We start from the raw sequence: 24,280 nt of genomic DNA on the forward strand, positions 1-24,280 counted from the left end.
GTCTTTTAGTAATCCAGAGTACACGTGTACACATGAACCTGTGTCTCGTAGTATTGATATTCTTTGTCGCAAAAAAAACCAAGAATATGAACAGACAGTTTCTATCATATCTTTCAGCCTACCCAGAACAGATAGAGATGTTCCCTACTCCTGACAGGGTCCAGTATGACGATGGTCAGCTCTTGTCCATCAGATGTACAGGACGGATCGGGAACCAGTTTGATGAGAACAACCTCCAGAACCTGTGGACATGGGAGTGGCGATCTGTAGACGCCGAGTTCGCCTCCTGGACACGGTACCCCAACGACCAAAACATCACCTACGAACCTCCTACTTCGTCAGCGGAATGTCAGTATACAGGGGCGTCAACACTGGTTCATACAGTCTCGAATCTAGACAATGGGAGACAGTTCAGGTGTTCTGTCATTAGTGCAGACTACAGTGCAAACAAGACGGTTTATGTTGTTGGTAAGATTTCATATAGAATTTTTTCTGTTCGAGCCCTTAATATACACCAAGAATAAAAGGTTAAGCGCCAGCCCATTTCAAAACTAAGATGTGTAGCTGTGGAAATATTACGATTGTATAAACATGAATGCATATCAATATTTGGAGATACATGTAGTACTATTCGTAACTCTGTATCCGTTTCGTACTTTAATCCATAAATAGACATAAAGATAAAGATAATATTTCATATCTGGGTGTCATATTCAAGTCCTTTATATAATAAAGACCAATTACTTTGTTTATTTCCGCACTCAGCAATACTCCAGCTAAATGATTACTTATAAGAAACATTATAAACACGAATGAAAATTACCATGCAGGAAGCAAATGTACTGTAAGTCCCCATGGTCCCTAGTATAGTGATCTACCTTCAGTCCTTAGCAATCTATAGCCTGTTTTATATATTGTATTGCCATTTATAGTTCCAATACTTTAGATTTAATTGCTAGTTTTAAATGGATATCTGTGATACTCTAGTAGTTTTACTGTTCTTCGTCAACAGGTTTTTTAATGTCTTACTTTATTGATCTATAATATAATTATAAACTCTCCTCGTCACGATATGGCTGAAATATTGCCGTTGTGACGATAAATATTAACTCACTTCCTCAGTACTATTTGTAACTCAGTGTCAGTTTCATATCATTAATCTACAGTTGCTTGTTTAGTCACACTCACTACCAATATATATATATATATATATATATATATATATATATATATATATATATATATATATATATATATATATATATATATATATATATATAAACCAATGAATACTTTTCATATAAGAAATCATATATACTAAAATATTCAGCTTGTGTTTATTATTTGCAACATGCCCACGACATGCATGTGCGGTCATGCGTGTGTGTGCGTGCGTGTGTGTGTTTTCGAGGGCTTTTAAGTGTACCCAGTCCATCTTACGGGCATCGGATACCAACATAATAATAAAATATCAATTTTAGGTCAAGTACCAATATCCGCTACAACCTACATTCGTCCTGGTGAGTATTGCATAATTGTGAGTATTGCATAATCAGTGCCGTGACGGAAGTGTACGTGTTTATGGACGTCCAAATTGACCAATATGGGGGTGGGAGCGTAATGGTGGCGGGAGATTTATCTTAGCTTTGTGCGCCTTCAGGGAAATTTAACTGACATTCGGTACAGAGACGAAGGGTGCATGCATGCGTGCGTGCGTTTGTGTGTGTGCCTTTTGTCGATGGATTTTAAGTGTACCTAATTCATCTTATCACGCATCTGATGCTAAAATAACAACAAGATATCAATTCTATTTTCAGTACCAACATCTCCTACAACCACCATTCGTCCTGGTGAGTATTGTATATTTCTCCCCTAAATATGTAATGCTTATCATCGTTGTTGTCAAGTACACGTTATTCCCATGTGTGATCCTTGGGACAAAGGTGCGATAAACACGGAAACCCATTTCGTTACAGCCACGAAGCCCTCCCCTCCAACCGATTTCTATTGTACGGAGCACTCGGCCTCCAGCGTTAAGATACAGTGGACCTACAATGACACTCGTACAGGGGTGTCGAGGTTCGTTCTCTTCCATCTTCACCAAGACTCAACTGTATGGAGAGTTAGTCGTTTAGTGGCAGACCAAGACAAGTCCCAGACACGACAGACACTCGTTGTCAAGCAGCTCCAGTCAGACACTCTGTACTACTTCCGGTTGCTGGCGGATGGAGGGTCGGCGGGTCAAAGCGAGACTGTGACTGTCACGTGTTTCACGGCTTGCAATGGTAAGTTATTTCTGTCTAAATGGAGATCTTCAGAGGTCACTAATACCAATTCCCTCATACATTTACATCGATAGATTTTTCAACTGATATGCAGGTAATAGTGATGACGATAATGAAACTGGTAATGGTGTGTAATGACGTTTATGATGAAAATGTGACATATAGTGTCAAGCTGATGATAGTGTCAAGGGATGATGATAATATGATGATCATGACGCCGACGACAACGATGATGATGATGATGATGATAATGATGATGATGATAATGATGATGATGATGATGATGATGATGATGATGATGGTGATTGTTGTATAACTTCAGATTCTCCAGCCGCATAAGGAGTGACCGCGAGGAAGAACCAAGCTGTTAGCGTAACTGTGGCTTTTCTTCTATCATTTTCAATTTAGACCAAAGACACACGATATCCCGAAAGTTATGTTATCTATAACATTAGGTGCATGAATCTGAATTTCACGAAACAGAATACGTTTTTTAACTAACTACATACACAAGTTAGCTCGTGTACTTCTTGATATAAAACGAATTTGGGGAGTGAACTTCTACTAGCCCAAAGCTTGAACCTATGTATAGTCTGTTTGCAACGATGAATTTCACTTTAAACCAAAAGGTAAAACAAATAAAGTGAAATTAAGATTGCAAGTACTCATAATTTTACCTTGCCAATTGAACACTTAAATCTCTTTAATTTTATTCAACTTATGCACATCAAATGAAACACCGAGAATAACTAGGGTTGTTCTAAGTTAACGCTCTTCACTTACCGCACGTGCATTTGTTTCACTGTTCCAACTACTGCGCTTACCCCATTGTAATACAAACCAGTAATAGCCATTTGAATCTATGATCTATTGTTAAACAACTTTTATCCTAAGTTGAATAAAATTCTGAGATTTAAATGTTCAATTGGCAAGGTAAAATTATGAGGATTTGCAATCTTAATTCACTTTATTTGATTTATTTTTCTTGTTCAAAGTGAAATTGATCGGTACGTTTTCACTGCAAACAGACTATAAATCCTGTCTATATTTGCCTTTCACGACCTTCCCCATCTATTTGTCAATCGGAAATTTGCAATTACAATTTCATCGGATGCGCCATTAGTACGTAACAGAATCCTAGGTGCACTTCGGTATGAAAGACCTTTTCAGACAGATTAGCTTTGCAAAAAACTAAGCGTCAATAATCAAAATTCTTGGTAACTTTATGGGTTTTTTCTTCGTGTGCAGATCTATATATTTAATCCGGCAACACGTGATGGCTGCAATATAATATTTCTTAATAAATTATTAGTACGTTTATATAAACTGAAGGACTAAAGAAACGTTACCACTTTGAAAATGAAATTGCAGCTGCAATCACAATCACCATCACCAACACATCGCCCAAGCGCAACAATGACCTTTCCACTTGGAAATAAGGCATGCCATACATTGTCCAAATACAGTTTGCATGTTTTTCGCTCAAAAACCCCTTCATCTCAGAAACCCCTTCCTGGCGGTGACGTCACAAGCGGCGCATGGCTTGGGTCACCGTGTAAGCCGATACACAGTAGCCAGACGGCCGAGGTCCTGTGGAATCCGGGCTTTCAGACCTTTCCGGGGACAACAGTTAACAGCCAAACAGCTTCGACGGAGACTTAGATGGGCATGGACGGTTCAACGTTTTCACTGACTTGAATGGCAGAGAGTGCTATTCTCGGGTGACAGGCGATTCTCTCTGTTCATTTTGTTTTACGGATCTATCTTTTGTGGTTATTTCACAATAGTGATTTAATCTATGGAAGCGTTTCTTTAGCCCGTCAGTTTAACTGTAGTTTAATATATCTTTGACACCTGGGAAATCCACTTGCATATATTAAATGCAAACAGAATTGCAAAATTGAATGAAGTGTTATGTAAATTCACATTTTGTGTTACATCTTTGCAGCAATCCATATTTGTGTGTATGTACGATTGTGTTATACTCATTGCTTTTACAATAAAGAAATCTGAGCTTCAGTTCGCTTTATCTTTCATTAACTAGATCTTCGTTGTTAACGGTTCATGCTCGCTCACATAGTTACCTAAAGGCAGAGGCCATATAATAGAGGGACGGACGGCCCTCAAGCCAATGCGCAAAACCATCAGCGCTACGGCTTGTTCTGCGCAGCCTATCTGGAAGCTGGCGAAAACGTCTGTTCACTTCAGTCATCGATTTCGCGTATTTTCCTTGCAAAGGCAAGACTTAATATTTTTTTCATTTATTCTCATGTATATACTTATATTTGCAACAGTGTGTTTGAGGTGTATTAGGGTGCCTAAGCATATATTTGTCTTTGTATTTGATGAATACTGTCATGTGTGCTCTATTATATGGTCCCTACTAAAGGGCGTGTTTACACGAATATTACCTTCTTTGTCTGCATAAAAAGTGTTTTTTGAAGCAGGCTCATATCCAAAACAGTACAGTTATATCGATTCATATTTTGTACATTTACCGAGAGATCCATGTCCACAATAAACGCACCATGGCTTATGTCCCTTGAAAATAACGTTATTGGTGCCCAACTTATAAACGAATGACGTCTTTAAACTATATTTGATCCATTTAACGTGGTACATGTGTGGTTATATTTCAACCAATCACGTCTTAGATCGTGATCACATGAGAGAACGAGGCGAGCCCTGGAGTCATTACGAATGGAGACCCCAAGGAGTTATACACGCAAATTAAGCTCTGATAAGCGCTTGATTACTGGTGTTCTGATCAATTGGTACAATTATCAATTGAGGCCACTTCAGTTTGACACAATTGTTATTTGTGTGGGTATCACCTGGACTGCCGGCCATCAGAGAAAACAAACACGGCCGAAAACTTTTCTCGCCTGCGAGTCAGCACGAGAGCAGCCAGTTTGTAAAATGGCGACCAACATGCTGCAATCAGCTGGTCAATTCCAATCACACTGTGAGCCTGTGAGTGAGTTCGACACAGAACACGGACCAGTTGGTGACCAGAACATGTCTGGCTGGATTATCGGGGATGTCTGACACCAGAGACCATATAATACATCTATTATATGGTCTCTGCTGACACTGCTCTTGGATCTATAGTACTGATGCCTCACCGAAGCAGACTCGTCAGGTCTGACCCTGAGCCATCTACCAGCTCTATAGTTTGGCATGAAATGCATGTAGACCCGTTTTTTTGTAAATATCTCTTCATCCAATAATCCAATCGATCTCAAACTTTGAAGTGAATGTTTTGTCAGACAACCTAATCACATTAAAAATCACCGATTTTATGCATTTGTATTAAAGAATCTGTCTATGTAACTCTCAACAAAATAAACAGCAGAACGCAGGCTGCTTGTAGAGGGAGGGAGCCAATGACCTGTAACAGCGGCAGTGTTGGGTCATAAAGGTTAATGCACGTGCAGTTAATGATAGTTACCTGTGCACTGCACAGTGATAGACCGTTTGGATCATTCACATTGACTCCTTCTAGCTGTCATCATGAAAGCTTATTCAGATGATGCTAAACGTTTAATGAGAAATGTGTTGAATTTTTTTTTAAAAAGAGAGCAAACGTAGCAAACCGATTTATAAGGTGTCAGATTACATGAAACGTACGACTTTTGCTCTTGGCATGAAAAAGAACACCGTGCTAAAAATTGTGAAAATAAACCAACAACCAATAAACAAAACCTTGCACAAAAAGGTAGGCATCCAAAGTTAGATTCTTTTGACATCAGGGTCATCAGAGATGTCATTCATTAATGTTTCTAGGTTTATGCTAAGCAAACTACTGCTCAAATTTGGATACAAGTACAAGAAGGTAGCAAACCAGAAACTTGTAATGTATGAGAGATCTGATATTGTGAAAATAAGGTGTAACTATCTGAGAGAAATTAAGCAGGCAAGAGAGGATGGGTTCGAACCTATATATCTGGATGAGACCTGGGTCAATGCAAACCATACTGCTGCCAGACAGTGGCTACCCACTGATCCCAGTGATGGTAGGAAAATACCAACAGGCAAAGGTGAACGTTTAATCGTTCTTCAGGATGGTTCCCACCGTGGATTCCTACCCGGGTGTGATCTGGTATTTCGGTCAAAGAGCACAGATGGTAGGGACTATCATACAGAAATGAACTCAACGGTTTTCACACAGTATGTTGAGGGACAATTGTTGCCAGCTCTGCCTTACAAAAGTCTTGTTGTCATGGACAATGCTCCCTATCACAGTGTTCGAGATCCAAACAATAGATGCCCAACTTCCAATACAAAGAAGTCAGATATGCAGCAATGGCTAACAAAAAACAATATACAATTTTCAATTAAGGCCACTAAACCACAGTTGTACTCTTTGATTAAACCTAACAAACCTCCACCCACATATAACATTGACAACATGCTACGCCAACACGGCCAGAAGGTCTTGAGATTACCACCGTACCATTGTGATCTCAACCCAATCGAACTTATCTGGGGAGACCTTAAAAGTACAGTGGCCCGGAAAAATCAATCATTCATGTTGAATGATGTCAAGCACATTGTCAACACTGCTATATGTCACATTGACATTGCACGCTGGCATGCATGTGCTGAACATGTCAAGAAGGTGGAGAAAGAGTACTGGCTCAAAGATGGCTTGACGGAGCAAACAGTTAATCCAGTTGTCATTCGTCTGGACTCTGATAACTCCTCTTTGGAAGAATGGAGTGAACTTGATGAAATTTAATTCTGTTATTACATTTACAGATAATAATAGTATCCAAACAGATATGCTCAAAGAAATATAACTTCTTTTAACAATGACAGCACTGACTAATTCCAACGACTTATAGTGTAACATGAAACACTCATTTCACATAAAATTATCATGAAAATATACAGATTAACTTTTTATATGCTTAAAGCTATTAGAAATGCATTGCTTAATTTTGAATGTGATCGACATCAAAACATAACACTTTTGTCTTCATTCTATCTTTTCTTCAGTGAGTGTGCATGATTGTGTGTGCTTGTGTCCGAGGGAACGGGGCTTTAATAGTTGTTGAGTTCTAACCATAGGTGGCCCGATTAATGATTTAGTGTAAATATACTTTCTGTGTTCTTTAAATGCATTTCCACTTAGGCACTGCATAAACAAAATATGACATTAACGTTACAAATTTAAAGATTTTAACCTACAGAATAATTCTCACTAATGGGTTTTGTGGTTAATGTTGAACAACTCAGAGAAACAAACTCTGTATGATGGTTAACAGTTGGCACCCACCTTACCCTATTCACGACCTGTGACACCTCTTCATACCAGTCACGTTCATAGCTCACCTACATTGACGAACGTTGACCTTTATGACCCAACACTGCCGCTGTTACAGGTCATTGGCTCCCTCTCTCTGCAAGCAGTCTGCGTTCTGCTGTTTATTTTGTTGACAGTTACACAGACATAGTCTTTAATACAAATGCATAAAATCGGTGATTTACAATGTGATTAGGTTGTCTGACAAAACATCCACTTGCACAGCTTGAGATCGATTGGATCATTGGATGAAGAGATATTAACAACAAACCGGGTCCAAACTATGAACACCCTGAGGCTGGGAATGTCTCGTGAAGACTCGATCATCTGAGATATCAGGTCAACGTTTAATAAGCATCCACACACAAAACGAGAGTAGTTCTTTCTGGTTGTCTAATGTAGCCGGTAGGGTGGTAGAGCGCCTAGCCAAGAGTTACCTCCCCTGGATCTTTACGGATCAAAACAGCCACCAATGTACTCTGATTACCATTGCTAATGGAACAGACATGATGACTACACTGGAGCAGACGGGGGATGCTGAGGAGTTACCTGCATTTTTACATTTGTGAGTGAGTGAGTATGGTTTTACTCCGCTTTTAGCAATATTTCAGTTATATTACGGCAAGGGACACCAGGAATGGGCTTAACACATTATGCCCATGTGGGGGATCGACCCGGGCCTTCAGTGTGACGTGTGAACGCTTTAACCACTAGGCTATTCCACCGCCCCTTTCTACATTAATGTTTTCCGAGTTGATCCAGTCACGATTTTTTTGTTCCGCTCTCATGCTCCAATTTCCGTCATCAACCATTTTTGTTTGAGAACGAAAGCGATTGGCGTGATTTTAAGCGGCTGGAAGTTAACGCCCCATATGGTCTCCAGTCGTATATCCCACCCATGGACCATGCGCGTGGTCAAAGGGCAGACAACCTTTGGCGTTAATGCTAACTTCCTCGTCACTTCTATTTCCGCGTAATTTTACCATGTACGTGGACATTGAGGTCAAATATATCTACAGAGCCATAAACTTGTGGTCCACATCTTCATCAACATTCTAGATTTATCCCGTACAAAATCCGTTCATGTATAATTAAGCATTTCTGCCTATCTATGTCTGTTTCACACAATTACATTAGGGGCGGTGGGGTAGCCTAGTGGTTAAAGCGTCCGCTCGTCACGCGGAAGACCCGGGTTCGATTCCCCACATGGTTACAATGTGTGACGCTTATTTCTGGCGTATCCTGCTGTGATATTGCTGGAATGTTGCAAAAGGCGGCGTGAAGCCATACTTACTCACACACTCACAATTACATTAAGATCGAAAATCCACTAATTTAATTTCAGCAGTATTTAACATAACATTATTCAGCTTTATTGGGAGCGATGGGGTAGCCTAGTGGTTAATGCGTCCGCTCGTCAAAAAGAAGCTCAGGGTTCGATTCCCCACATGGGTACAATGTGTGAAGCCCATTTCTGGTGTCCCCCGCCGTGATGTTGCTGGAATATTGCTAAAAGCGGCGTAAAACTATATTTACTCACTCACTCACTCTGGAATATTGATGTCAGTATCAATAGGGGCGTGTTCGGACGAGCAGATAATATGTACCTCTGCATTCACTGCTGCAGAAATGATTTAATACTTTTTGAAGCTCCTATAAAATGTCAATGTGGAATGTGCGTAGAAGTGTCTTTAAAAAATGTACCAATAAACTGACTGACTGAGTTTGGTTTTACGCCGCTTTTAGCAATATTCCAGCAACATCACGGCGGGGGACACCAGAAATGGGCTTCACACATTGTACCCATGTGGGGATTCGAACTCGGGGCAGTCTTCGGCGTGACGAGCCAACGCTTTAACCACTAGGTTACCCCACCGCCCCTGTACCAATAAACCTAAACATGCTTGTTGACATGGGGGTATGTGTGCTTGCAACAAAATCAAACTTTTCAAAATTGTTAATACTGCCAGCACAATTATTGGATTGTCTTTTGAGTACATTCCCTTTATTTATGAGAGCCGGATTGTCAAAAAGACAACTGAAATTAGAATTGATAGTTCACATATTTTATCTCACCATTTTCAACTACTTCCATCTGGACGCCGCTTTCGATTACCTTCCCTTAAAACAAACAGAGCTCGACAGTCCTTCATACCATCCAGTATTCGTGTTATTATTGCAACAAATGTTTTTGAATAGTCATCATGTATGCGATAACTACTAACTCAGCCTCTTTACCTATGTTGTTAATTGTATGGAATCATCAGCATTCATTTTGTGCATGTAATTATTGTGTATAATTTTGTAAATTTTGTATTCATTTTGATGCCGTTTTTATACAAAAAGATTTTCCTCCGGTATAATAAAGTTTTATCTTATCTTATCTTGTTCCCACTGCGTTGTGTTCTCATATATGCTTCTCATAGTGGTTAAAGCGTTTGCTCGTTACGCCAGAGACCCGGATTCGATTCCACGTATGGGTACAATGTGTGAAGCCCATTCCTGGTGCTAAAAGCGGCGGAAACCTCACTCACTGACTCTTGTTCTCATGGTGCAATGTGTGAAGCTCATTCCTGGTGCTAAAAGCGGCGTAAACCTCACTCACTGACTCTTGTTCTCATGGTGCAATGTGTGAAGCCAATTCCTGGTGCTAAAAGCGGGGTAAACCTCACTCACTGACTCTTGTTCTCATGGTGAAATGTGTGAAGCCAATTCCTGGTGCTAAAAGCGGCGTAAATTTCACTCACTGACTCTTGTTCTCATGGTGCACTGTGTGAAGCCCATTCCTGGTGCTAAAAGCGGCGTAAACCTCACTCACTGATTCGTGTTCTCATGGTGCCGCCAGATGGGTGGAATATATATTTCTGAGTGCGTCGTTAAACAACCAACCAATCTCATGGTGACTCTAGTTACAACATTCTCGGGTATTTTCATTATACACAAGACACGTTCCTTTAACAAACACTTTTATTTACAAAAGTATGTGGAGATGCGGAAGTTTTTGTTGCGAGAATAAAAACTTTCATTGTATCAATATAAAAACGTATAATTGCTAGTTCTGTCAGTCCTCTATTGTCAGTAGTTCTGACTCGGATTTCCAAGCACAGCCATGACTCTGTGTCAATAAGTGGATGTTTACATGGTCATCTCTGGTTCAGTGTCCATATCATTGTATTCCGTTAAAGATATATCGTCCGTGAACACTGGAAAAAAATTGAAAAAGTTCTCCTGCAGAATCTATTGGTTAGTGTTGTGAAAAGAAGAGAAACTTAGTATTAAACAGTGGTAACCGAAGACCTTTAGATCTAGAGGCAGTTTTGAGGATACATCCAGAGACGAATTCAGCAGTTTGAGGAGACTGGTAATTAATTAACTCAACAAATACATATAACAAATGCACAGACGTATTAGTTTGGTTTGTATCTTACCTTCCTCTTGGTGAGATTTCCGTGTATATTTTCGCTGTTGAGAAACAAAACGCAAGTTAAAATACTTTTTATTTTACAAATCAAATCCGCCTCTCTCTATTCTATTCGTCACTTTCATTTATAGTACAGTACACTACGCTTATAACAAACTGGCGGATATAACGAACTGTTTGAGTTTTTTGTGATTGTTTTTTTTTTTTTTTTACTTTTTTTCTGCACTGTATGTTTTAGTCGAAACGCACAAGGCACTACGGTTATAACGAGCCATCGTTATTGGTCCTTTTGAATTCGCTACAACCGTTGTTTGCATAATGCTGATTCCGGCTTCGAATGATAGATGTCTAAATGGATCAGGATAGGTGACGTCATGGGTCATTGTCCACAACACCACGGGATTGTCTGTTCAAGAAACGACTGACTACATAAACCCATCATTACAGAAATAATTGAGCAAGTCAAAAAAATGCATCGATATTTAGTAACATCTTACCAACAGTTCCAGTAGGAGACCAAACATAATGGCCAGGATAGTGGCGCCAAACATGACGAACATTACAACACCAAAGGCTAGTTCCCCGTAGTCTCTCTGAAACTGAAGCGAAAACTGTTGTTAATTTTATGTATCTTCTAGCTGAGGATTTCTAATTACAATGTACTGTTCAAAATTGGGTTGACTGAAAGGTCACATTGGTTCTTGTTAGTAGACGGGATAGTTTCAGTAAGTATTGCACAGCTTAGTCTCCGAACGGACCTCCGTACGCTTGCTCTAGGGCTTGGACGAGTAACCCGGATATCCGGGACGGATACCCCCCACGATGGGTGATGAGTTGGACCCGGGTACCCGTCTCAATACCCGGACCCGCTATGATCATGTACTAACACATTAAACAATGTTATATGTTATTCTGTCATGATTAAAAGGTTGTATTGTCTTTGAAGATTTAGACATAATTGTGCGGTCGGTCACCTGTTTTGAAAATAATACATGGTTAAGATATTGAAAAACTCGAAATTGTAGCCTCTGAGCTGAAGAAAATATTGCCATTTTTTACAAAGTTGATGTCAGGAATTAACATAACGGGTATCCGGGTAGGGTAGGGTAACAGGGGGTGGGGTACCCGGGTAGAAAATGTGGGCTCGTCCCAGCCCTAGATTGTGCGTATGTAAGCAGAGCTTGGGAAGACAGTGATATCTTTACAGCAACCCCTGAAGTAGGGACCAAAATACTGCAGTAAGCAGAGGACTATGCTGTCACAATAGCCAAGAAACAAACTAGCAAAACAGCTTCCCCTATTGAAAGTAAACTATTGTATTAGGTAGTTTATGAGCTGTGTGGTTTCTTGCACCGAACATAAATAAAGTTAAAATACAGATCTTTACCATATTGTTTGAACTCTGGAAGACAGGGCCCCGCTCCACAAAGGGGATCTTAACGCAAAAGTAATCGTAACTTCCATACATTAACGTTGGCCTACGGCAGTCATTACGCCCGGTTAGGTCTACTAATGCCTACAGTGAATAATGCCTACAGGGAATAATAGCTACAACGTTTGCAGTGACAGCGATACGCTTACCTGCACACAAGTAGATTGTTCCACTTAGTGTGCACTATTGCCTACAAAGGGATTAGGGGAGGCCAGCAAGGAGAGTAAAGAGTAAGATCAAGAGTATTAAATCGTTAGCTAGCTTATGTTTTGATAATTCCATACGCATTTAGTTCTCACACGAGAAGGAAATTGAAGAGTAAAGTAATTAATAGAGAGATTATTAAAGGGAGAAGGAAATGTATTGCTTTAAAATTGAAGAATAGAGTAATTAATTGATTGATTATTAAAGGGAGAAGGAAATGTATTGCTTTAAAATGCTTGTGATACAAATCTTCATTGCAAATCATGGCAAATCCCAAGAAAGTCGAATACTTCACATCACAGAAAGGAGGACAGCAGGTACTCTTGGAGGGGATACCGCTACAGACTCAACAACAGGCGACAGACGTGTGTACACTGGAAGTGTGTTCAAGGTGGCTGCTTTGGCAAGTGTACGACAGTCGGACAGTTTGTTTGGAATCAGACCCCACACAACCACCCACAAGAAGACCAGGTAGCCCTGAAGATTGCCAGTCCCCTGAGGCAGCGGGTACAGACTGAGACGACGCCAGTTCAGGTGATCTACGATGAGGAGATTTCCCGACTTGACCGAGGTGAAGCAGCAACAGTCAAGTCGTTCCATTCTATGAAGAGTGGACTCTACAAGCAGAGACGGAAGATGATGCCGCCACTTCCCCAGACGCTCAGCGAGGTGAATCTACCCGACTTCTTCAAGGAGACTACAGATGGACTGCCCTTCCTCTGCATTGATGACGGTGATGATGACAAGATTCTCTGCTTCGCCACAAGTGACCGCCTGACCCTCCTGCAAGAAGTGGACACCCTCTACATGGACGGCACCTTCTACTCCTGTCCTCCTCTCTGGGATCACCTGTACGTCATCCATGGCCTAGTCGGAGGGAAGATGACCCAGTTGGCCTTCTGTCTACTGCCGAATCGTCAACGCCGCACCTATGAACGCCTGCTACGTCTCCTGAACGACAAGATCCAGCAGACAACGGGATCGCCCCTTCAGCCTGATGTCATCCAGACGGATTTCGAAATCGCTGCCATCAACGCTGTTGAGACTGTCTTCCCCAACTGCGACGTCCGTGGATGCTATTTCCACTACAGCCAGGCTCTCTGGAGGAAAGTACAGAACCTCGGCTTCAGCGAAGCCTACCAGCAGGATCCTGAGGTCCACAGATGGGTCCGACGAGCAGCAGCACTCCCCCCTCCTCCCAGTGGCCATGGTACAAAATGCCTGGATAGAGGTCATGGACGACGCCCCTGCCATTGGACAGAAGGATGAGTTCCAGGACTACATCACCAGCACCTGGGTAGACGACCATGCTGGAGAAAGCGGAGAGAAATAAGCTGGTGCAGATGGCTCATGGCGCCCGTCCCCCCACCCGCAAGAGGACGTACACAGAAATTGACCAGAGACTCACTCACTCGTCTGAAGGCCCAGCTGACATCTGGTATCAAGACACCCCTGGAATTCCTGACTGCTGCAGGATATTTGATCAAGCTAGCTTGAAAACCAAATGACTATGTTGATGAATGTGTGAAACTGTGTGTATACATGTAAATTACTTTTGGTTACCACAATGACTTTATTAATGAATGTGGTAGTTGACTGTGTGAAAGATGTATATATGTATATATAAAGTTTAAGAAAATTAAGAAAAATATGACAACAATGTGAAAGATATGTATGTGAATGTACATATGTATATGAATGACCAAATAAAATGTCTCTCAACATAGAAAGTTACTGTTTTCTATATACTGTAGGCATTAGTGCACTTTGAAATAGGACCATGCCACTTTATTGAAAGGTTGAAGGCAGGTGCAATCAGCAGCACTGGTGCGTAAAGTTGTTTATTTAACACTGTAGGCATTATTCACTGTAGGCATTAGTAGACTCCACCTTACGCCCGGATCACTTCGTGGAACGGGCCCCAGGTCACCCAGTCGTCCAAAGTGCCGCGTTTCGAGACTCAGATTTGCGTCTCTAAGACGTTCCAGAAATCTACGCCCGTGGGTTTGGATCCCATATGCGATCTGAATGTTTTTCTAGGTACATCAGGTCTATACAGCCAATGTCTAAGACCCGCATCGACTCAACCTTTCCTCTCGTATCAAGCTCAAGCATCGTCTACAAATACTCTCCATCTCGCTCACATAATCTACCTTGCGTTCTTCCAGCTCCAGGTACATCCATATCTTGCATCGGGTGATCCAGATTGCTTGTACAACAATAACTTTAATATCAGTATCAACAATACACGGTCTTTGGTTTACTACTTAAATGACGAGCTCCAGGCAAGGTAATAACAAATAACATTATTTGGAGTGACAGGATCTGGGATGAAACCACCAACCGTCCGCTCTCGGGCCGGATAATCTATCAACTACACCATGGAGGAAAGAGGTGAAGATCCCCAGTTGTACATCGTTCCTCCCGTGTCTTGCGTAGATCGATGCTCATCATGTTGATCACTGGATTGTCTGGTCCATACTCGATTATTTACAGACAACCACCATATAGCTGGAATATTGCTGAGTGTGGCGTAAAACTAAACTCACTCGCTCACTTGTTGCTCGGTCTATGGTGAGAACAGATGCAGGACCGAAAGTCCGTTTGGCTCAAAAGCGGACCGATGAATTGCAATCCAACTGGAAAACTAATACACATAACATACTCAATGAAACACTAATCATAATCAAAACATCATACCCACTCTGTGAGGTTTTTGCAGAATTTTTGTCCTAAAAATAAAAAGGTTGTTTAACAAACTATCATTAAAATATTGACACAGTTGACTATTTGTTGCGAGGGAGGAGTGCAGAGAAACAAATCACACAGTTGGTCTGATGTTTTGATTATGATCAGCGTTTCATTGAGTATTATATGTTTATTAGTTTTCGAGTTAGATTGCAATTCATCGGTCCGCTTTTGAGCCAAACGCACTATAGATGTTTCAAGCTCTCTTAGCCCGAAGACAGTCGTAAGTTAATGTTGAGGTAACCCGGACCTTCACGGGTTGGCCTTCAGTAACCCATGCTTGTCGTAAGAGGCGACTAACGGGATCGGGAGGTCAGGCTCGCTGGCTTGGTTGACACATGTCATCGGTTCCCAATTGCGAAGATCGATGCTCATGCTGTTGATCACTGCATTGTCTGGTCCACACTCGATTATTTACAGACCGCCGCCATATAGCTGTAATATTGCTGAGTGCGTCGTAAAACTAAACTCACTCACTCACTCTTGGTTCACAAATGCGTATCTGATACAGGTATGCTCAGTCATGCATTTTCTAACCATCATCGCATGATTACAAAACGTACAAAACCACCAACGTACAAAACCACCAACGTACACAACCACCAACGTACAAAACCACCACGTGTTGTATTTTACATGCGTCAGCTTGAGCTCCAAATCAAAGTACTATCCTCGGCTGAGGGTATATGATGACACTAGGTATAGCATGTGGCATTTCCAATTTGACATTGTTTCAGATCTTTCCTTGCATTTTTCTCTACTTACTGGCTGTGGCAGCTTTTTCTGTGCGCAATAGCTTCAGAACTTCCTCTTACAGCATTTTTTTAACTTGAAAGTTTAACTTGGAAAATATACTTCGTTTCAAACGTTTGGACTTCTAGTGTAAATATAGGCACTTACTTCAGGCAACTGTTCTCAACTATAACTTGCAAAATATTCCATAGTGTTTGAAATTACTGTTTACACATGAACTGATGTATTGTAAAAACAAATTCGTAACGTCGAAAAGATTATTGTCATGAGTTCAATAAATGATACAAATCAGTGAAAATTGGCGAATTCTTGGCAAAACTTTACACCAGAACGCGGCTGTTCACATGCAAGATATTTGCATATGCCTTTCAACAATTTGTTATACATAACAATAGTGATTATTTTAAGGGAGTCCTAACTTTTGAAAAGAAATATATAAATCGAAACACAAAGACAAAAGAAAACAAGACAACAACGAATGGTCAAGCTAACAGGTCTGTCAAAAAGAAAGATACTTCTAAAATACTCGCATGTCTAGTTTCGTACATCACACATTTCTAGACCATAATGCAAGGTTTTAATGGCTCTGTATGGATAGTACAGTACGAAATATATGAACATTTTACAGGTTCGCCCTGTGGTCCTTTACCAAACAAGTACCATTGGCCCCGAAATTACCAATGTAAAGAAACACTAAACACGATAAGTGTACCTCTCTATTCGACAGTGGTCTTGCAGACATACCTTCATACCTCCATATCGCAGAACAAAGCCCTACTTGCACATACGATGTATACACTACCTTCAGTTTAGCCAACCCGTGAAGATCCGGGTTAGAATGACTCTTCAGTAATCCATGCTTGTCGTAAGAGGCGACTAACGGGATCGGGTGGTCAGGCTCGCTGGCTTGGTTGACACATGTCATCGGATCCCAATTGCGCAGATCGATGCTCATGGTGTTGATCACTGGATTGTCTGGTCCAGACTCGATTATTTACAGACCGCCGCCAAATAGCTGGAATATTGCTGAGTGCGGTGTAAAACTAAACTCATTCACTCACTTATCAAGTTTAGCCAAGTGAAGGAAGCATGGCTTGTCAGGTGGGACAAGAAACTGAACTACTAGAATCGTTAACGTTGAAACGTGTCCTAATCTCAAAACACGATCTATATTTCATAAAGGAACACCCACATTGCCCCACCCAATTCATACCACTGAACTAATTAGTTAAAACAGAGACAACTCCCAAAATAGGGCTGCTTACTTTTCCATCAGAACATGCCAGTTTGGGCATGCCGATAGACGTTTGTCGTCAAAGGCAGTTAATCACACGACTTTGATGAGAGTACGTTCCTTCTGTATACGTCAGCTTGAAGGGTTTTCCTACTTACCATATCAGAAAGGTGTGTGGTGCTTGATTAATGCTCACGCGTACAATAAGTACATTCTCCTTGTAAATATCCACTCTGCACACAAGTTGTCAACAACTGCCGATTAACAAGTTAAAGGTAAATAATATAAGAATTTTCCTGATTACCAAATAAAAAAGGTGCTTGATTAATGCTCACGCGTACATTAAGTACATTCTCCTTGTAAATATCCACTCTGCACACAAGTTGTCAACAACTGCCGATTAACAAGTTAAAGGTAAATAATATAAAATATTTCCTGATTACCAAATAAAAAAGGTGCTTGATTAATGCTCACGTGAACATTAAGTACATTCACCTTGTAAAAATCCAATTTGCACACAAGTTGTCAACAAGTCAACAACAGCCGATTAATAAAGTTAAAGGGGAATAATATAAGAATTGAAATTAATTTTACCATGAGATGATGTGTACATTAGTGCATTCATCTCGACCTGACTAATCCCGGGCAAGCTATGATTGTACGTGTGACTGTTTGTACAGCAAACATGGCGGTCTTTATGTGAAGACTTGTCGCAACACATGAGTGAAGCTCGTACAGTATTAACACTCTGCCACAGAGTGGGTCCTTGTTTGGTTTCAAGTATTTAAAGGCTATACATTGGAAACGGGTAACGGTGGGGTAGCCGAGTGGTTAAAGCGTTCGCTCGTCACAACGAAGACCTGGGTTCGATTCCCCACATAGGTACAAACTGTGAAGCCATTTCTGGTGTCCTTCGCCGTGATATTGCTGCAGTATTGCTAAAAGCGACGTAAAACTACACTCATTTACCTTAAAACGGGATTTTGTCCAGATATGGTCAGGGACTGTCAGTCGACCACAGCAATTATTGCCTTCAAAATTCACCAATTCACTTTCATACTTTAATATTCATGGCTTGTTTTTTTTGTCAGTGCGACGTGGATTTCTGTGAGCAACAGAACTAAAACTCAGGAGTTCAGATCTCAATCCCGTAGAACATGTTTGGGACATTATGGGTCGCAAGAGAGATCTGTCAGTACAAAATCTTGATTTATTGGTACAAGCCACTCAGCAAGGATTTATCGCAATACCTCATTGTCAAATTATACATCTGATACTCTCAGGGCGGTGCAGCGCCAGGGGTGGTACTGAACTTGATAAATATGAAGTGTTGCCATACCTTCTCTTTCTGTGTATATACCATCTTGTCATTCTAACAATTATTCCCATAGTGAACGAAGGATATATTCAGAAAGTATTTGCACTTCAGTTTGAAGTTGACACCCATAAATTCTCTTTGTTACAGTTGTGACGGTTGTGAAGGCAATCTGGGCAGGACTTGAACTTTCACGTCAGTGTCATACATCAACAGTCACAAACACTGTTCAAACCCTTACTTTTGTTCTGTAAATATAGAGTGTCCTTCCTATGGTATCTGACCGAGCGAAAGCGAGGTCAGATAACATAGGAAGGTCACGAGTTTCGTATAATTCGTTTGTAATGAGACCGAGTGTGGTATTTTATTTATTACCCACGTCTTACATGCATTAAATTGACAAAATAGCGTATTTTTGTTAATATTTTGGTTTCAAACCGAAACCGGTTTCATAAAGAGGTTGCGGAAGAGTTTTGTACTGTAGTACAATATTTGCATGACGTCACTGCAATGACGTCACTGCCTTGGTAACCAACGTCACGATGCATATCAGTTGTCATCGCCTCGTACAGCCTCCTACAGTAAACTACTCCGTAGCGCCCCGTTTCTTGGTTTGCAGTTGCTTCATTCGTCTAACATCACTGGTGGAAACATTGCGTTTATGTTTTTCGACGGATATAATATCTCAGTTCGACACACAATTAAACAGCGACACGGCATCGTTCGCGATGTTTACATTCCCACAATGAATTTAAGCTGTAGAATAAATGGATTCACGTGTTTGTTATGAATGAAAAAATAGTTACGTCAGAATATGACCTAATTCAGAGGTCATCGGTTATCCAAACAAATCGTTAGAATCTCAGGTCAAGTCGTTACGACACAGGTCAACGCGATTCGACACTCGTGTGACGTACGAGATTAGTATGCAACTACCCATACGTTGACAACGTGGGTAATAAATACTCTTATCGCACGGACAATGCGTCATAGTATTGACACTGTGTCGCCACAAATCAAGGTATACGGTGCACAGGGGGTGCTTTTAACACTACACCATTGCTGAAGTCACTGCATTTAACATCGGTGAGATCGCATCAACAGGTAGGTGTGGTTCACGGAACAAAGGTGTGAGAGCTGTATCTACTATTACAAGAAGACTTTGTTCGAAGCACGTATGTTTACATCGATACTGCTACAGTTGTTATTATTAGTGATCGTGATCTTTCATATATTGATGGGAACCAATTTTCGACAGACATATCAAACCAACCTGAGGACCACGAGTTGTGAATCGTGAACTTTCTGTAGGCTTTCTAAAGTATGCTAAATACGTATATCAGCTTCAATTGGTTTATATTCTTGGAAAAGGCATTTCCATCTCAAAAGTATTTGACATGTTGATATGTTTGCATTTAACATGGTATGTTTACCATCGTTTTAGAAATTCATAACATGCATTGTTTTAATATCTGGGTGTTTAATGATACTGTCTGTGTATTTGATACCGAAAGTGGGCACAGAAACATATAATGTGTTTCATTTGTTCTTCTTATGTAACAACTCGACAGACAAGTAGCAACATGCTTACTGTAAACAAACCACATGTAATGATCTGCTGTAGAAATACGACACTATTGTCGACAGACAAGTAACGAAATGGTTACTGTAAACAAACCACATGCAATGATCTGCTGTAGAAATACGACACTATTGTCGACAGACAAGTAACGAAATTGTTACTGTAAACAAACCACATGCAATGATCTGCTGTAGAAATACGACACTATTGTCGACAGACAAATAACGAAATGGTTACTGTAAACAAACCACATGTAATGATCTGCTGTAGAAATACGACACTATTGTCGACAGACAAGTAACGAAATGGTTACTGTAAACAAACCACATGTAATGATCTGCTGTAGAAATACGACACTATTGTCAACAGACAAGTAGCGAAATGGTTACTGTAAACAAACCACATGATCGATCTGATAAAGGAATACAACAGGAAAATGAAGGCGATGTTTCATAGCCGTCATACATTGACATGTTTCAGGAACAGAAATTCGTTATTGAGAAGAACAGAGCATGGCGCCTTGTCATCTCGTCTGTCTCCTGACCTTCATGACCTTTGTGTCTGGAGGTAAGTACGAACATCGTGCCCCATCTATAACAAGAAGGAAGGAGTCTTTAGTGAGTGAGTAAGTTTAGTTTTACGCTGCACTCAGCAATATTCCAGCTATATGGCGGTGGTATGTACATAATTGAGTCTGGACCAGGCAATCCAGTGATCAACAGCAGGATCATCGATCTGCATAATTGGGAACCGATGACAAGTGTCAACCAAGCCAGCGAGCCTGACCACCCGATCCCGTAAGTTGCCCCATACGACAAGCATGGTATTGAAGATCAATATTCTAACTCGGATCTTCACTGGTGTCTTTACTGTAAGAAATCATTCATCACATTGTTTGTTGAAGATCATTTTGTTTCCACACTCCAACATAGCTTCTTATGATATGTCTACTTTTAGGCGCTGGCATTAGGTTGTAAAAGAGGTAGAACTGGAGTCAGTATCGACACTTGGTTCATAAATACAGGGAATGGAATGGAGTTAGTTAACTTAGGATTTGTTATCTATGTGAACATATTCATTCATGTACATCCTCAAAAATCTAAAATCGAAACAGCTTCTCAAATGCCACAGTTATAAAAGAGATATTGTATAGCTGTTATCAGTTATTTTGTTTTCGATACCGAAATATACTATAATCTACGAATTTTCCTTTCATGATATTCCCTTAATTACGCATTGGCATTACGTGGTAGATTGGGTATCACAATCGCCATATATGGAACCGAATGATGATACTATTGCATTTGTTGGCAGTGTGAGCTTATTCCTTCGTGTCCGCAAAAGATAGCATCATTTCTGCTTCAATGTTATACATTATTCACAGCAGATGTTTAAATCTTTGAATCAGCTGACATGTTTTCGATTGCTCAACTTCTGCATCGGTATTTGACATGAACACATTTGTTGTCTTTTCCAGTCACCGGGGCAAGCCTGACCGCATCACCGAGTCAAATAACTATCGGGGGCAGTAACCCAACATCTCAGTTGACTGTAAGTTGCAGGCCAGATGCACCTGGGATAACTACAGTGTTTAACATAGAGATTGGCAAGAAGTCTTCTCCTGGCTTTGATCAGCCTATAATACGAATGACCAACACAGATTCGTCAGTACAAGTAGTGGACATAAGTCTACAACCGCGGATGACAGCCTCGGGTTCTATCAGTGGAGCAACAGGCAGTATACAGATCATCCTGACAGATCTGAGATGTGTTGATGCTGCTTCTACATACTACTGCAGCACGTCATACTTGACGGGGTCAGCTGGAAGTGATGAGGCAACTACCAACATCACAGCTAGATGTGCGTTTGTTCTTATATTAACTATCTTAGACTATGCAATATGCCAGCTATATGTTAGCGGTCTGTAAATAATCAAGTCTGGGCCAGACTATCCAGTGATAAACAGCATGAGCATCGATACGATTACATGTGTCAACCAAGTCAGCGAGCCTGACCACCCGATCCCGTGTATTGTCTCTTACGACAAGCATAGGTTACTGAAGACCAATTCTACCCCGGATCTTTATGGATGCTAAAATGTTAGATGTCCTAAAGTTGTCTTTTGGTAATCAAGAGTACACGTGTACACATGAACCTGTGACTCGTAGTATTGATATTCTTTGTCGCAAAAAAAATGAGAATATGAACAGACACAGTTTCTATCATATCTTTCAGTCTACCCAGGACAGATAGTGATGGCCCCTACGCCTGACAGGGTCCAGTATGACGATGGTCAGCTCTTGTCCATCAGATGTATAGGACGGATTGGGAACCAGTTTGATGAGAACAACCTCCAGAACCTGTGGACATGGGAGTGGCGATCTGTAAACAACGAGTTCACCTCCTGGACACGGTACCCCAACGACCAAAACATAACCTACGACCCTCTTACGTCGTCAGGGGAATGCCAGTATACAGGGACGTCAACACTGGTTCATACAGTCTCGAATCAAGACAATGGGAGACAGTTCAGGTGTTCTGTCATTAGTGAAGACTACAGCGGAAAGAGGACAGTTTATGTTGCTGGTAATATTTCATATAGAAAATTCCTATTCGAGCTCTTTATATATATTCAACACCAATTCGATTGTATCAACATGCGTAACTCAGTATCCGTTACGTACTTCAGTCCATAAAAAGACATAAAGATAAAGATAAGATTTCATATCTAGGTGTCATTTTCAAGTCCTTTATATAATCAAGACCAATTACAATTATTATTTTGTTCGTGCGTATGTGTGCGTGCGTGTGTGTGTTTTTGAGGGATTTTAAGTGTACCCAATCCATCTTACGGGTATCAGATGCTAACATAACAATTAAATATCAATTCTAGGTTCAGCACCAACATCCGCTACAACCACCATTCGTCCTGGTGAGTATTGCATAATTTTCCTCTAAATGTAACAGAAACGCATAGGTGATATTGAGAAATGGAATTTCAAATATGTTTAAAAGTTAGCGTGTGATTGTTATATTTACTCCTTTATAATGCTGGTTTGTGCACATGGCACGAACGCACACCTCAACAATGTATCTTCGAAAACTTAAATGAAAGTTCATGTTCGAAAGTGTCAACTTGCATGAAAATGACGAAGATGTCGAAAAATCTGTTCGAAATATGCACGTGCGGTTATGAGGAATCGTGAGCAGGGACAATGAATAAATAAGAGCGTTTTGCTTTTACACGAACACTGGCATTTGTTTTAGCTAAATGAAAGAATATCATTATGCGGCGACTCAGTGCTGTAAAACGAAACATTGCCATTGGACGTCTGGAGGCTTTGGACTCCATATTCACCAGAGTACCATCAGTCATTTGGGGGAACAATATCAACAAATCAATTCTAAACATAGGCATCAAAGAGGTGACCTCGGATTATCACTGCAGCACAGGATAGGTACATCCGGGAACTTCATTTGCGGAATCGAACTGTCACAGCAACTGCAACTGCAGTGCCTGGTTTGAGGAGCGTTCGCGCAAACCATTCGTAATCGTTTACGAGCCAGAAGACCCTATTTTGCCCTGTGCTGCGACGACGCCGACAGGTTCCATGGTGAAATAACGTTCTATTCTGGAATCTACAAAACTGGCAACCTGCATGGTTCAGTGACGAATCACGCTTTCTGCTTCAGTGCCGTGACGGAAGAGTACGTGTTTATCGACGTCCAAATTGACCAATATGGGGGTGGGAGCGTAATGATGGCGGGAGCTTTATCTTAGCTTTGTGCGCCTTCAGGGAAATGTAACTGACATTCGGTACAGAGATGAAGGGTGCGTGCATGCGTGCGTGCGTTTGTGTGTGTGTGTGTGCCTCTTTTCGATGGATTTTAAGTGTACCTAATCCATCTTAGCACGCATCTGATGCTAAAATAACAATTAAATATCAATTCTATTTTCAGCACCAACATCTGCTACAACCACCATTCGTCCTGGTGA

At 40.8% G+C, this 24,280-nt stretch overlaps 2 protein-coding genes across 21 annotated transcripts in view; one reads left to right on the forward strand and one right to left on the reverse strand.

Annotated features, from left to right (window-relative positions):
- Positions 1-24,280, forward strand: part of LOC124265412 (mucin-2-like) — a 104,845-nt gene that overhangs the window by 32,690 nt on the left and 47,875 nt on the right. For 9 of the 18 annotated variants that reach the window (XM_046700188.1, XM_046700186.1, XM_046700185.1 and 6 more), the window contains exons 4-8: positions 118-468; positions 1,482-1,520; positions 1,818-1,850; positions 23,183-23,215; positions 24,244-24,276. In XM_046700188.1, the coding sequence (XP_046556144.1) occupies positions 118-468; positions 1,482-1,520; positions 1,818-1,850; positions 23,183-23,215; positions 24,244-24,276 (489 nt within the window). Of the gene's footprint in view, positions 1-117; positions 469-1,481; positions 1,521-1,817; positions 1,851-1,976; positions 2,286-2,607; positions 2,766-3,788; positions 4,305-19,701; positions 19,805-19,835; positions 19,876-20,762; positions 20,850-21,759; positions 22,144-23,176; positions 23,216-24,243; positions 24,277-24,280 lie in introns of those variants that run through there. The other 9 variants (XM_046700190.1, XM_046700195.1, XM_046700200.1 and 6 more) reach the window with 7 other exon arrangements.
- The window catches only part of LOC124265415, a 106,139-nt gene that overhangs the window by 20,089 nt on the left and 61,770 nt on the right, over positions 1-24,280 (reverse strand). The window contains exons 6-8 of one of the 3 annotated variants that reach the window (XM_046700204.1): positions 11,512-11,613; positions 11,022-11,055; positions 10,690-10,796 (exon numbers count right to left, since the gene is read on the reverse strand). The exons of 1 other annotated variant lie outside the window; for it this stretch is intronic. In XM_046700204.1, coding sequence (XP_046556160.1) covers positions 10,729-10,796; positions 11,022-11,055; positions 11,512-11,613 — 204 coding nt within the window. In that variant the 3' untranslated portion in view covers positions 10,690-10,728. Of the gene's footprint in view, positions 1-10,689; positions 10,797-11,021; positions 11,056-11,511; positions 11,614-24,280 lie in introns of those variants that run through there. One more of the 3 variants, XM_046700205.1, reaches the window with a different exon arrangement.

The sequence above is a fragment of the Haliotis rubra genome, unplaced genomic scaffold (assembly GCF_003918875.1).
Source record: "Haliotis rubra isolate DU_JTF1 unplaced genomic scaffold, ASM391887v1 Scf979, whole genome shotgun sequence".
In the NCBI taxonomy this organism is placed as follows: Eukaryota; Metazoa; Mollusca; class Gastropoda; order Lepetellida; family Haliotidae; genus Haliotis; species Haliotis rubra.